The sequence below is a fragment of the Selaginella moellendorffii genome, unplaced genomic scaffold (genome assembly GCF_000143415.4).
Source record: "Selaginella moellendorffii unplaced genomic scaffold, v1.0 SELMOscaffold_4, whole genome shotgun sequence".
Lineage (NCBI taxonomy): Eukaryota > Viridiplantae > Streptophyta > Lycopodiopsida > Selaginellales > Selaginellaceae > Selaginella > Selaginella moellendorffii.
The window spans coordinates 870,198-883,463 of record NW_003314265.1 but is presented as its reverse complement, the minus strand read 5'-3'; the positions used below and the strand labels follow the sequence as shown (position 1 = coordinate 883,463).

General features: G+C 51.0%; 4 protein-coding genes across 4 annotated transcripts; 3 read left to right on the top strand and 1 right to left on the bottom strand.

The window, feature by feature from the left end:
- Positions 1 to 4,507: 4,507 nt before the first annotated feature.
- Positions 4,508 to 6,469, bottom strand: LOC9654404 (probable E3 ubiquitin-protein ligase XBOS34). Its single transcript, XM_002963975.2, has 11 exons — positions 6,363 to 6,469; positions 6,036 to 6,303; positions 5,831 to 5,986; positions 5,683 to 5,785; positions 5,550 to 5,630; positions 5,382 to 5,470; positions 5,253 to 5,332; positions 5,114 to 5,195; positions 4,952 to 5,060; positions 4,824 to 4,900; positions 4,508 to 4,752 (listed from the first exon to the last, which is right to left on the bottom strand). Exons 2-11 carry the CDS (start codon positions 6,300 to 6,302, stop codon positions 4,582 to 4,584), a joined length of 1,215 nt encoding a protein of 404 aa, XP_002964021.1. The 5' UTR covers position 6,303; positions 6,363 to 6,469; the 3' UTR covers positions 4,508 to 4,581.
- A 363-nt stretch (positions 6,470 to 6,832) lies between these two features.
- On the top strand, positions 6,833 to 7,240 carry LOC112344444 (putative protein TPRXL). Its single transcript, XM_024669221.1, has one exon. It carries the CDS (start codon positions 6,875 to 6,877, stop codon positions 7,238 to 7,240), a length of 366 nt encoding a protein of 121 aa, XP_024524989.1. The 5' UTR covers positions 6,833 to 6,874.
- Positions 6,940 to 7,866, top strand: LOC9654403 (17.3 kDa class II heat shock protein). Its single transcript, XM_002964348.2, has 2 exons — positions 6,940 to 7,389; positions 7,466 to 7,866. The coding sequence occupies exons 1-2, from the start codon at positions 7,300 to 7,302 to the stop codon at positions 7,739 to 7,741; spliced, it is 366 nt and encodes a 121-aa protein (XP_002964394.1). The 5' UTR covers positions 6,940 to 7,299; the 3' UTR covers positions 7,742 to 7,866.
- Positions 7,867 to 8,156: 290 nt separating this feature from the next.
- LOC112344301 (DNA repair protein RAD5A-like) lies at positions 8,157 to 11,975 on the top strand. Its single transcript, XM_024668746.1, has 17 exons — positions 8,157 to 8,410; positions 8,490 to 8,645; positions 8,719 to 9,226; positions 9,289 to 9,364; positions 9,440 to 9,579; positions 9,638 to 9,778; positions 9,870 to 9,983; positions 10,046 to 10,168; positions 10,288 to 10,517; positions 10,581 to 10,757; positions 10,808 to 11,069; positions 11,122 to 11,259; positions 11,307 to 11,390; positions 11,448 to 11,471; positions 11,531 to 11,595; positions 11,643 to 11,738; positions 11,790 to 11,975. The coding sequence occupies exons 1-17, from the start codon at positions 8,157 to 8,159 to the stop codon at positions 11,887 to 11,889; spliced, it is 2,688 nt and encodes an 895-aa protein (XP_024524514.1). The 3' UTR covers positions 11,890 to 11,975.
- Positions 11,976 to 13,266: the final 1,291 nt, after the last annotated feature.

Sequence of the window (13,266 nt, the reverse complement as noted above, 5' to 3'; positions counted from 1 at the left end):
ATCATTCTTGGGATGATGCTCGACGTTTGCGTGAGTTCCCCACATGTCTCCAAGGGACGGCATTGCAGTGGTACAATGGATTGAGCGCAACTACTCGTGGCGATTGGAGTGTTCTTCCGGACGTCTTCAAACGCGCTTTTGGACACGCCGACGATTGTGATGATGCCTTCCAACAATTGCATCGTCTTCGCCAAGGGCCATCTGAGTCGGTGATGCAATTTGGCGTTCGTTTCCGAAGTCTTTTGCTTCGTGCGGAGCCAAATATGTCGGAGCGGATCAAGCTAGGAATGCTGTGGCCAGCACTTCGTCAAGATCTTGTCGGACTTGTGCATGCACTTGCTCCTGCCACTCTTGACGATGCTCTTCGCTTGGCACAACGTTATGAGATGTCGCCTCATCCACTTCTTGCTACACGTCCTTCAGCTCCACTTCCTATGAGTGATGGTCCTGTTCCCATGGAGGTTGATGCTGCTGCTACTCGAGTCCAAGGACAAGGGCGAGGATGTGGTCGTGGTCGTGACGTTCGTTGCTGGGCGTGTGATGAAGTTGGTCATACTTATTGGCGTTGTCGGCGCTTTCCGGATTGGCAACCTCCATTTCCTGGGTGGAGACCTTGGCGTCAGCAACGTCCCGTTGGTGCTGCTGCGGTGGAAGGTTTGGATCCCGAGGTGCATTCGGGAAATGAGGAGTCGCGCGAGTAATGGAGGGACTTTGCGCGAATAAGTTAGTGACCCCTCCATCTTTCTTTCGGGAGTATCATCAAGGGGTTCACTCGGCACCGGTTCATCCAGTGTTTACTTTCCAAGTTCATTTTTATAACAAGTGGTCTCCTATTCTTCTCTCCGTGTTGGTTGATACAGGTTCGAGTTTATCTTCTATTGCTCGACCTGTTGCCACACGTTGTCGTCTACACTTGCGTCGTGCGGCGGATCCAGTTTTCATTCTTTACGGCAACGGCCGTATACATGCATGTGCACGAGATGAAGCAGACCTGGTTGTGCGTGTGGGCAATCTCGAGCTTGAGTTGCAGTCGTTGCGGGTGGTGCCAAGTCAAGCTTTTGACCTCATTCTTGGTATGGATTGGTTGCAGCACAATCATGCCAAGTGTGACTTTGAGGCTTCTCCCCCTTGTCTCATACTTCCTTATGTTTCATCCATTCCTCTCACTTCCGTACCTCTTCGTCCCTCTACTTCTACCTCTGCTTCCATTACTTTTGTTCCCCCACTATTTCCTCTTGTGTTTCCATCTTGTTCTGCTCTTCCCTTTTCCGATCCCTCCGATGATCTTTGTGTTGCAGCTGTTGACCAGCTCATGAAGGAGTATTCTGATCTCTTTGAATTTGACCTATCGTCTGGGGCCAAGATTGCCACACGTCATCCCATTCCAACCGGGGATGTTCGTCCAATCAAGGTTCCTGTTCATCGTCGGTCACCCAAGGAGATCAAGATTTTACGTGCAAACGTCAAGGAGATGTTGGAGAAGGGTGTTATTCGGAAGTCGCGGAGTCCTTGGGCATGTGAACCTCATCTTGTGACGAAGCCTGATGGGAGTATTCGTTTCTGCATCGACTATCGTCCGTTAAATGAAGTGACGATCCCGGACGTGTACCCTCTTCCTCACACTGTTAATCTCTTGGATCGTCTGGGGCGAAGTCGTTGGTTCACCAAGCTAGATCTTGCTTCTGGGTATTGGCAAGTACCGATGGCCGAAGAAGATATTCCTAAGACTGCTTTTCGTACACCATTTGGTTTGTACGAGTTTTTGGTGATGCCGTTTGGTTTGAACAATGCTCCAGCAACTTTTCAGCGGATGATGGACGAGGTTCTTTGCGATATGCCGGAGGTGACGGCTGACTTCATTGATGATGTCTTGATCCACTCGGAGGGGACGTGGAAGGAGCATGTTCGTGATGTTTGTAAAGTGTTGGATCGGCTACGCGACGTTGGTTTAAAGCTGAAGCGGTCGAATTGCGTATTTGGGTCCAAGGACACAACTTATCTTGGGTACCGTATTTTTCGTGAGGGTTTGCAAGTTGATCCTGACAAACTTGTGGCTGTTCTAAAGTTCTCTACTCCGAAGTGTGTGAATGATGTGCAGCGCTTTTTGGGTAAGGTGCAGTATCTTGGTCGTTTTGTGGATCATCTTTCCGATCGCACTACACCATTGCGAACGTTGCTGAAGCCATCAACGTCATCTTTCATCTGGTCTCCCGATTGTGAGCGAGCGTTCGTGAATCTCAAAGAGCTATTGACGACTCCTCCGATTTTGGCATATCCTGACTACACTCGACCTTTTATTTTGCGCGTGGATGCTTCTGACATTGGTCTTGGAGGTGTGTTGATGCAAGAGAGCTCGAGTGTGCCTGGTCAGCACCATCCCATTGCATACATAAGCCGTACATTACAACCAGCAGAGATGAACTACTCCACGACGGAGAAGGAGTGTTTAGCAGCAGTCTGGGGTTTCAAGAAACTTCATGCATATCTACATGGTTCTCGGACATTACTTGAAGCTGACCATGCTGCTGTTACTTCATTATTGAAGCGGAAGAACCTGGTTGGTCGTACGGCTCGATGGGCTTTGAAGCTTCAGATATATGATTTCGATGTTGTTCATCGCCCAGGGAGTTTTATGGCTAATGCTGATGCCCTTTCTCGAGCTTCTCTTCCTTCTCCACTCACTTCTCATGTTTCTGACGAACCTATTGTTCCAGCATCTGTGGATTTTCTAGATGAGGATTCTATGCCGTCAGCGGTTGTTGTCCTTGACGTTCAGTGTCCACAGGGCGTAGAGCAAGATCTACCTTCTCTTGATGAGGTTCGCGAGGCTCAAAAGATTGAGCCGTGGATTCGAAGGCTTCGAGATGGGTTTGAGAATCCTGCATCACTTGCTGATGACTTGCATTTTGGGCATTTACATTCTCAATATCGCCTTGAAAATGGCCTTCTTTATTTTGTAGGGACGGATCCTGCTGATCATTTACAGCTGGTGGTGCCTTCGGTGTTTATTCCGCGGTTTCTCCATGCCTACCATGATTCTCCTATTCTAGGTGGGCATATGGGACACCGTCGTGTCACCGAGAAGCTGCGTAGATCTTTCTATTGGCCAGAGATGCGACGTGATATTATCCGGTATGTGCGTAGCTGCGTTTGGTGCCAAGCTCGTAATACTCCCCCTTATGCTGCGGAAGGACGATTGGAGTCAATTGCAATTTCTCGTCCGTTTGAGTTGGTGGCGTTTGATCTTATGGGACCTTTTCCGCGATCGACTGCTGGCAATGAGTATGTTATTATTGCTTCTGACTACTTGACTCGTTGGGTGGAAGTTGGTGCTCTTGCTAGTGCCTCTGCAACTGATGTTGGATACTTCCTCCTCAATCGAGTGGTGTTCCAGCATTCTTGTCCAGAGAGGATTCTTTCGGATAATGGTCCTGCATTTATGGCTGAGGTATTTCATGTTTTGACATCTCGGTTGGGGATACGCCACACTTTTACAAGTGCTTATCATCCACAATCAGACGGTCTGGTGGAACGGCTCGTTCGGACATTCAAAGGGATGATTGCGAAGTATGTGAACTTTCAACATTCGGATTGGGATGGTTATTTGCCGTCTCTTCGGTATGCCTATGTCACAGGGGTGCAGAGTTCTGTTGGTGCTTCACCATATAAACTTCTATATGGTCATGATCCAATATTACCAACAGAGCTGGGTTTACCTTCGCGATTGCCACGAGCTCCTGATGCTAGGTCATGGGATCAATATTTGACAAGCATTCTTCCACTTGTCCAAGCAAAGTCTGCTGAACACTTAGGCCGCATACAAGTGGGACAACAACGGCGCTACAATTCCCATCATCGTCCACCTGCGGAGTACAAAGTGGATGATTTGGTGTTAGTCCGTTTTCCCCATCTTACGGTACGTGGTTTATCTAAGGGGCTCCTTGCGCAGTGGAAAGGACCGTATCGGGTGTTGCGGCAAGTTGGACCACAAGTTTATGAGGTTCGGCATAACATTCAGCGGGCCGATCCTCCGGAGATTGTGCATGTGCAGCGGTTAAAACGCTTCATACAAAGGGATCAGAAGCAGTTAATACCGTCTACAGATCCACCAATGCTTCCTCCTGACGTTCCTCCAGATCCCGGCCCATCTACAAGAGAACCCTGACGGCCTTCCATTATTCCAAGAGGAGGGGATGATGTGAGGGCCAAGTGTACGGCTATGATGCCGTATACTAATATTAACGTAGTGGATTTTGGTAGCCGTCGGATTGGTTTCAATCCGGACCACTCGCTCCTGTATATAAGCTAGGGTTTTTGGGCTAATTGATATGCACATTTCTATATTCCCTTTCCATATTCCATGCACTCACAATTAATTTTTTCTAATGTCTTTTATTGTTTTAAATTGATGAAACTTTGAATTGTCTAAATCTCTAAATATATATTTCTTGAGATATCAAAGACATTTTAGTATAACTATATCATATGTCTTTGATTAGTTGAAGTGTAATAGAGATATTCTTTGTATTTATAAATTTTGTTTGGTATAATTTGTTCATTATTAATTTGATCAAGAGTTTTTTACAAAACCATTTTCTTCTTTTTGAGATCCAAGGAAACCATTTTCGAGAGTGGCATTCCCTCTTGCAATGCTGTTTGGATGGATGTTTCCATGGCAATCTCAAGAGAGATATCATCAGCTGAACGAACTCCAGCTATGTTGTGATACACAGACATTTGCGCTTCACCACCCTGAAAAATAAAGGCATCACAGATTTTTTTAGCTGTTCTTTCGGTTTTTTTTTCTGACTTGGAATGATTACCTGTGTGCAAGCTACATGCAATCTCTTAACTTGATCTTTATCTCCTCTCATCTCCGCTCGAAATCGAAGCTCTTGCTCTGTTGAAACAAGGGATACAAACATAAAACCATACGTTAACTATCGCTTACTGGTAACTTTGTCCAAAATAACCAGATGAGGATCAGCCGCATCCATGTTTGGTTCTCGTATTTCACTGGTAAAGCTTCCTAGCCAGACCACTCTTGTTGGCGAATTTCCCTGCCACAGCATTTCCTCTGTAGAATTGTTTAGATCTGCTACAAGACCATTACCTTTCTTGAAGCATACAACGCAAGCTCGTTCCTTGCTGGAGCTCCATTTTCTGTCGAGCATGTCGGCAATACGACGGCCCAGCTGTTTTCAATGTAATGTCAGAGACCAAAAAACAATCTTCCTTGGCTGAGTGCTTACACTTTTTTGGAGACAAGCTTCTTGCTGCTTTTGGAGTTGTAAAGCTCACGCAAATATCCTCCGAAGTAGCAAACCCAATCCTGAAACCAGACTTGTGCAATTGATTTGAAAGCAAAGCGTGAAACATACCTCTATTATTCGTACCACTGCTATATGTTTCTTTTCTCTAGCTATGTCGAGAGGGGTTTGACCTTCATCGTTCGCCACCAGAGAATCGGCTGCAAAGAAAGAAAATGAAGGAAGAAAGGAAGACTAGTTAGAAAGTTCAGCAAGCATTATAACTAATTTACGTTAGACCTCCGCAAGAAAGTAGCAAGGCCACTGTGTTGATAAGCCCAGAACTTGCAGCATGGTGCAAAGCGTATCTTCCCGCGGAACCTTTCAGATTTCGAAGAATCAACTAACATCACACAAGCAAGGAAAACTTAACTTGTTGGAAGGCATCCCAATTTTATTAGCGTCAGTGCCATGCTGAAGAGATCTTCTCGGGTGCACGAAACCATGAGTGGAGTCATTCCTTCAGCATTTGTCCACTATGTTTGTTCTCACTAGTTAGAGCAAACAAATCACGAAAATACCTCCAATGAAGCACCATTCAAGGATAAAGATTTGACGAGTGGACAATCCCCCTTCTCAACAGCGTTAAGCAATTGCTTCTTCAAGTTCTCCTCTCGGAGTTTCTCTGCAGCCGCTCGAGATTGTTCATAAGAAATCTCTCCAAAACCCCGGCTCTCCTGTGACTCAGTCACGTCAGATCTCACAACATCAAAGTTCTATGATTACCTGATCATTGGAAGGAAGCCATTTTGCACGGATCCTCCTTTGACTAATTCCCTGCACAAACGATCTCCGGGACCGCCCGTGAGTGTGTTTGCTGGGGCTCCCTGTGCTATCTTCCTTGGCATTCTCATTTTTGCCAATCCAGGGCAATTTGCCCCCCGCCTCTACCTCCACCTCCATGAAATCTATCTCAGGATCACTCCTCCCGACGAAGAAGGATCTCCAGCGCCGTCGCGCAGCCCCCAGGCGACCGTCCGTGCTCTTCTGCATTCTGATCAACACAAGCCACCTAAGAATCCTCCGCCAAGGTCAGAGGAGCAATGATCTCACCTGGGACGAGAATGACGATCAAACAGTGCCTAGCCCCGGGGCCCTAGAGAGAAACCCTATCGCCCCTAGAGCGCGCTTTAGGAGCGATGGAAGAAGGAATATGGAAAGATAAAACAATCGCTCCGAGTGCTTTCAATTCACTGCCACCGTCAGATAAGCTCCAGCTATACCACGTGTGCGGCTGGAATTAACCGAGTTCAAAAAGATGGTGGCGGGTGATTTATAATGGAGCGCTGACGTAGGACCGCACTTGGGCAACGCGTCACGTCGCGTGTTCGATTCCATCCAAGAAACTGGCAACTGCACCACAGCGTTGCTTTGTTATGAAGCAACCTCTCGAAGAGTCTCCCGTTGCTGTGGCCTTGGAAGTCTAATTTAAATTTTCCAAATTCCCGCCAATCCAATGAGTTAGATTTTTGAGATTTCCCGCCACTTTGGATCTTAGGGTTCTAGACCAAGGTAGGGCTTTGAGGGTCGTGGCGGGGGGCGCGGGAGGGCGCGACTGTTGATCCATGGCGCAAAACGCCGCATTGACGCCATCGGCGCTCACAGGTAGCGATCTCGCCCTCACCACACCACGGAGTCGCTCGACGAGTTCAAGCGCGTCACGCCACAGCAGTCGCGCGAGGCCCGGCAGAACGCAGCTCGCAGGGAGCTCGCGACCAAGCGCACCAATTGGACAGCCGACAACCGCAAGCGCAGCATCTACCAGGGCACCGGCGTGCTCGTCGATCGGGAGCGCAGCAAATCGCGGTCGCGGTCGCTCTCGCCTGGCGAGCACTTCCACTACGTCCACAATTGCTTCCTGGACTACAACCGCTACGTCGACACCGACTACGCGGATCTCTACTCCACCATCCCGGAGGAGGAGGAGGTGAACAACGTCAGCTCCGGATCGGGCGCTAGCAACATCTCTGGGATTGGCCCCGAGCTTTCCATGGCCAACACTTCGGTGGATGTGAAAGAGCTCCCCGCGTGCTACGTCTTCGTGGCGGACGTTCCAGGCCTCAAGAACAGCGACATCAAGGTTAGTACTCTCCAGGAAAAAAATGGATTTTCATCGGTTTTCCTGGTTGGTTCATTGCGGTGATCATCAATCATAGGTCCAAATCGAGAATGACAGCATCCTCAAGATCAGCGGCGAGCGCAAGCGCGAGGACGGGCCCAATGTGGACGTCAAGTACGTGAGAGTGGAGCGAGCAGTAGGGAAGTTCATGAGGAAGTTCAATCTCCCGGCCAATGCCAATCTCGAGGCTGTGTCCGCGTCGTGCCAGGACGGTCTCCTCACCGTCACCGTGCCCAAAGTGCCGCCGCCGGAGCCTCACAAGCCCAAGACGTTTGATGTCCAAGTCGCGACTGCCAGCGTTGGCCCAAAGTAGAAGATCCAAGAAAAAACCAAGGAAGAAATGGAGATTGGCAAGATTTCTACCAGATCATGAGAGTGAAAACGAGAAATGTTGGTAACATCACGCCAGGCAGAGAGAAATAAGCTTTGTAACTCCTTTCTAGCTCTGATCGAATGAAGCAAAAATTCCTATAATGGTCTTCACTGATCAATCAATCTATGATATGATATGGTAAGTTGCGAGTATTGGAAACCCATGCGACGAAAAGATTCGGGGATATTACTTCAGTTGAGCTCCGGACAGTAACTGCGCCATGTGGCGAGATGCGAGAGTTTGTTAACGGGATATCGGATTTCGCGGATCGGACCGGATCTGTATTACTCATTGTATATACTTTGTATTCGTTACTGTATAAAAGACTGCGCACGGAGGAGGGTATATTCTATCCATGGCTTCTTCTCCAGCTTCCGATGATTTCATCTTCTTCCCCGAGAAGAAGCCACGGATCCACTACGACACGCTCGACAGCAGCCTCTTTAGCAGCGATCTCGATTTCGTGGGCGCCGCCACCGCCGATGACAGCCACTTCCTCTTCTGCGATGTGCCGCCATTCTCGCCCTCGTCGATCGGCGGCGGCGGAGGCGGCGGGGCGGTGGGCTGTGGCGGCGGCAAGCCGCGCAAGGATCCGTCCAGCGATCCAGTGTAAGTTCTTGCGATGGATCATCGCATTTGAGCTGATGGCTGGAAATATTTTCTTTTATGGCGCGGGCGCGAAGAACAGGTGGTTTGAATTTGGGGCTATTTGCGTGCCAATCGACGAGGGCGAGGGCAAAGAATTCCAGCTCCCGGGCTTCGATGTCGATGGCGGCGGCGGCGGCGATCACAACCCGCTGGATCTCATCCGGGGCCAGCACAAGGCGCTGCTCGACGAGCTCGCGTAAGGATCTCTCGCGCCTTGGATTTTCTTCTTTTTCCCTCCCCTCCTCTTGATCCACCATGGCCCGATCCAGGCTCAACGAAGCGCAGGGGCAAATGGCGACCATCGCCACGGAGCTGAGCGACAGGGTGGAGGTCAAAGTGTTCTTGAAGAAAGAACGCGGCGAGGAGCCGCTCGTCCTCAACGAAACGCTCCAGAGGATGTTCCCGGGGGATCTTTACTTGCAGCAGAGCTTGGCCGAGGTGGAGGAGATGCGGCAGTGGGGGCGATCCAGCACCGACTGGATGTCCTTCTCGGGGCTCCTCCGCGACCTGGAGAACAACGTCTACTGCGAGGCGGAGCAGCCCAGCGGATTGACGGTGCCGCTGCGCCCCTACCAGCTCCAATCTTTGCAGTTCATGCTCGACGCGGAGCAGCGAGAAGGCGGGCTTTTGAGCGTCAACTATCAAGAGCTCCATTGCCCACAAGATGGAAGCCAGTTGATGTACTCGTCATCGCTCGCCCACCTAATGGACTTCAAGGAAGGGGAGATCCGTGGGGGGTTTCTTTGCGAGGAGATGGGGCTTGGCAAAACTATCGAGGTACTAGCATCGTTTTTTTTTTCTTTTTTTTTTCCGGAGTAACATTTGATTTAGTTTGACAGATTTTAGCGCTCATTCTTGCAAATCCTTGCCCTGCTGATCGGTGTGACACACCTCTAACATCGCGAGGAACTTTAGGTGACTTCCATGTCAGATCATTCGTCTCGTGTAGCTTTCTTGTATTTTATTTTGTGTTGCTTTTTTCTTCTCCAGTGGTTTGTCCGGTTTCGATTGTTGGACAATGGGCGAACGAGGTGAAAAGCAAATTGGATCCGGCATGCAATCGCAGCATTTACATGTACCATGGTTCGAAAAGGATTCGTGATCCTAAGAAACTTGCGAAGTTTGATCTTGTATGTATGATCTTGAGAAAGAGTTTGTTGATGAGCTTTGTTGTTTTACATTTCTCAGGTAATCACGACGTATGCAACACTGGGAAGCGACTTCAGTAAAGCAACGCAGGCAACGCGGCATGGCTCAGATTTTGCGGAACAATTCTGTCCTCTTCTCAGCGTGGATTGGTGGAGAGTCGTCCTAGATGAATCACACACAGTAAGTCTTGTAGTTCTTACAACTATACAGGCTTTCTCATCTTCGTTTTTGTTTTCTTTCTTTTTCGTTTTCCTTCTCTTTGTCTAACAAGGTGAAAGATCCAGCTCCATTGCACTCCCGCGCCTGCACTAGGCTGAAAGCGAACCGCCGCTGGTGCTGTACAGGAACACCGATCAACACCAGCATATACGATTTGTATGGCCAAGTAAGCAGCTACATTCGTGCAGTTACATGCGTTACTGAATTTACTGATTTTATGTTTCGTAGTTCTTGTTCTTGAAGCTGGAACCTCTTGACAATAAGAACGTTTTTAGGAAAAAGATCGGGCGTCCGTACGAGCGGCACTGTAAGAACGACGACCAGACCGCATTGTTGTGGACGCTAAACAAGGTACAAGATTCTTTAACGGTTGAGTTCTGAAGACGGGATTTATCATATAACAAAGGAACCAACACCAACATCTTCCATTAACGACACCCAAACCCCTGCCATCTTTCCTTCATAATCAGATTATGGTGAGGCACACCAAGCAGCAGAAGTTCAACGGGAGGGAGCTGCTGATGCTACCGCCCAAAACGGAGCAGGATCTCCCTGTCACGTTCACTCCCGAGGAGCGGGCTGTCTACGATGCGGTGTACCAGAAGGTGATCACAAAGTTCGAGCAATTTCGATGTTGGGGCCCGACAGTCGTGAGCAAGAACATCCTACAGATAATGTCGCTCCTGCTACCGCTTCGAAGGTGAGACTTTAAAGCTTGAAACCATGTCTGGTGTTGTTTACTAAGAACTTCTCCTCGTGACAGGCTCTGTAGCGGAGGCTTTGTGTCCAATGAAGAGCTTGTTCCCATGGAGAAAAAGGAGGCGGCTGGTGCTTTCGTTAATCCTAGCATAGGATCGCTGCCGGAGACGCATGGCATTGGAGAGTGTGGGATTTGCTCGGAATTGATGGAGTACCCCACTAAAACACCATGCGGTCACTGGTATGTTTGAATCATGAAAAAAACTTATCTTTATAGCTCTTCTCTAACAGGTTCTGCTCGGAGTGCGTGATCTCGGTTCTTGGTGTAGGGATCCAACCTTGTCCAACATGCTCCACTCCCATATCCGTGAACAACCTGAGGAATGCAGCTACTGTTTCTTCGCCTGCCACGGATATCCCTCCATTTGGAGCTGCTGGAGGAGAAGGTGGCGAAGAAGAACCCGCCCCTGTGAAAGGTGTCCGGATGGAGTCCAAGTTGAGGACGCTGCTTGCGGATCTGGCTGCGATTAGAGCCGACAACAGTGGCGCCAAGGTGAATTTAACTCAAACTAGAGAACCTTGGTTACCCGGTGGTACTATTGCAGGTGTTGATCTTCAGCCAGTTCATGCAAACAGTCGCGTGGCTCAAGTGTCAGTTCAAGAAGCAAGGAATCAACTATAGGTTCATCAGTGGGGACATGCCAATGAAGAAGCGAGCACAAGCCATCGAAGCTTTTCAAAAGGTTTGGATTGTTACGACAAGGAATTGGAACTGACTTAATGGAAACAGGAGTCTCCTACCACCGTCTTCTTGTTGTCGATACGAACCGGTGCCGTGGGCATAACACTCACGGCCGCTTCTCACGTTTACATGGTACGAGCATTCGATGTTCTTTGGATGACCCAACTAACGTTTCCTTGCTGCTTGCAGCTAGAACCATGCCTCAATCCAGCGGTAAGAGTTTTCATTCCTTCGCTGCCTCGCTCACGCATCCAGCGTTTTCGTTGCTTCAGCTCGAAGAGCAGGCTGTGGGGCGGTGCTGGCGGATGGGCCAAGAACGCCCCGTTGTAATCAAAAGGTATTTTGCCATATCCACGAGTCATTAGAAATCTAATCTCCTCGCAGGCTCTACGTTGAGAACTCCGTGGAAGCCAACATTCTAAAGCTCTTCCGGAGTAGAAATTTCGGGAGCTCGGCTCTATCACCGGATGGAGAGAACCGGTGAGTAGAACAAGGCAGGAAGAATCACGATCTCTAATGGATGATTTCCAGAGGCTCCAAGACGGGCAAGGCTGGACTGGATGTCGCGGGATGCATTCGGACGGACAAGCAAAACCTCCGGCTAAACGAGTTTGAGCTTCTCTTCTCGTAGAAGAAAAGTATTCTTTAGTGTCACTGGAAAAATTCTATGTTCATACTTGGAATATTCTCGGTATCAAATCATTCCAAGAACCCTAATGTTCTGTGATGCTCCTTTCCTCCTCTCCACAGCTCCAAAATCCAGAGCTCGGGCGCCAATTGGAGCACCGGCATCGCCAGCAACTACCACCAGCGCCAGCTGCGCCGCCGCTGCCGCTGCCAACGCGCCCCGCCAGCGCCGCCGAGTATGGGCGGCTCCTCCAGGCGTGCACCGCCGCCCGCGACGGCGCTACCGGTAAGAAGATCCACCGCCTCATCCTCCACGCGCGCCTGGAGCAGCACATCCACCTCCGCATCAATCTCCTCCACATGTATCTCAAATGCGGCTGCCTGGGCGAGGCGCGCGAGATCTTCGACAAGCTCTCCCGCCGCGTCACCAGCGTCACAATGTGGACCGCCATGATCGCCGCCTACACGCGCCACCACCGCCCCGCCGCCGCCCTCGCGCTCTTCCGTGCCATGCTCCTCGCCGGCGTCCGCCCCAACAGCATCACCTTCGTGGACGTCCTGTCGATGTGCTCCTCCGCCGGGGCGGAGTTCCTGGCGCACGGGCGCTGGATCCACGGGCTCATCCGCGAGCTGGGCTTCCAGGAATCCAACGTGATCGTCGCCACCGCGCTGCTCAAGATGTACTCGCGCTGCGGCAGCCTGGACGAGGCGAGGGCCGTCTTCTCCGCCATCGCAGCCAGGGACAAGGTGGCGTGGACGGCGATGATGGCGGTGCTGGCGCAGCACGCGCGCGCCGAGGACGCGCTCCGCCTGTGCCGCGCCATGCTCCTCGACGGCCAGGCGCTGGACGAGATCACCGCCATCACCGTGCTCTCGGCGTGCGCGGACGAGAGCGCGCTCCCGTACGGCGCCGCCATCGCCGCCGCCGTCATCCAGGCGGGCCTCGACGCCGATGTCCGCGTCGCCAACGCGCTCGTCCACATGTACGGCACCTGCGGGAGCCCCGCCGCCGCCGCCGCCACCTTCGCCGCCATGGCGGCGCCCAACGTCATCTCCTGGACGGCGATCATCTCCGCCTGGGCGCGCGCCGGGGACGTCGAGCGCTCCTTCGATCTCTTCCGGGCGATGCAGCAGCACGGCGTGGAGCCCGACTCGGTGAGCTTCGTGTCGCTGCTGGCGGCGTGCAGCCACGCCGGGCTCACCGCCCAGGCGCTCGACTACTTCGCGGCCATGACGCAGGACCACGGCATCGCCGCCACGCCCGAGTGCCACGGTTGCCTGCTGGATCTGCTGGGGCGGGCCGGGTGGCTGGACGCGGCGGAGGAGATGATCGCCACTCTCCCGGTGGAGCACCTCCAGTCGGACGCGCGGCTGTGGAGGG

Excerpts from the sequence above, each read along its gene's own strand:
- LOC9654404 (XM_002963975.2), bottom strand. The coding sequence starts at position 6,302 with ATGCAGAAGAGCACGGACGGTCGCCTGGGGGCTGCGCGACGGCGCTGG. Across the intron at positions 5,786-5,830 it reads TGAATGGTGCTTCATTGGAG|TGGACAAATGCTGAAGGAAT; the intron begins GTATTTTCGTGA and ends GAACAAACATAG. Across the intron at positions 5,333-5,381 it reads CAGTGGTACGAATAATAGAG|GATTGGGTTTGCTACTTCGG; the intron begins GTATGTTTCACG and ends GTCTGGTTTCAG.
- LOC112344444 (XM_024669221.1), top strand. The coding sequence starts at position 6,875 with ATGGCGCAAAACGCCGCATTGACGCCATCGGCGCTCACAGGTAGCGAT.
- LOC9654403 (XM_002964348.2), top strand. The coding sequence starts at position 7,300 with ATGGCCAACACTTCGGTGGATGTGAAAGAGCTCCCCGCGTGCTACGTC. Across the intron at positions 7,390-7,465 it reads TCAAGAACAGCGACATCAAG|GTCCAAATCGAGAATGACAG; the intron begins GTTAGTACTCTC and ends CATCAATCATAG.
- LOC112344301 (XM_024668746.1), top strand. The coding sequence starts at position 8,157 with ATGGCTTCTTCTCCAGCTTCCGATGATTTCATCTTCTTCCCCGAGAAG. Across the intron at positions 9,365-9,439 it reads AACATCGCGAGGAACTTTAG|TGGTTTGTCCGGTTTCGATT; the intron begins GTGACTTCCATG and ends TTTCTTCTCCAG. Across the intron at positions 9,779-9,869 it reads TCCTAGATGAATCACACACA|GTGAAAGATCCAGCTCCATT; the intron begins GTAAGTCTTGTA and ends TTGTCTAACAAG.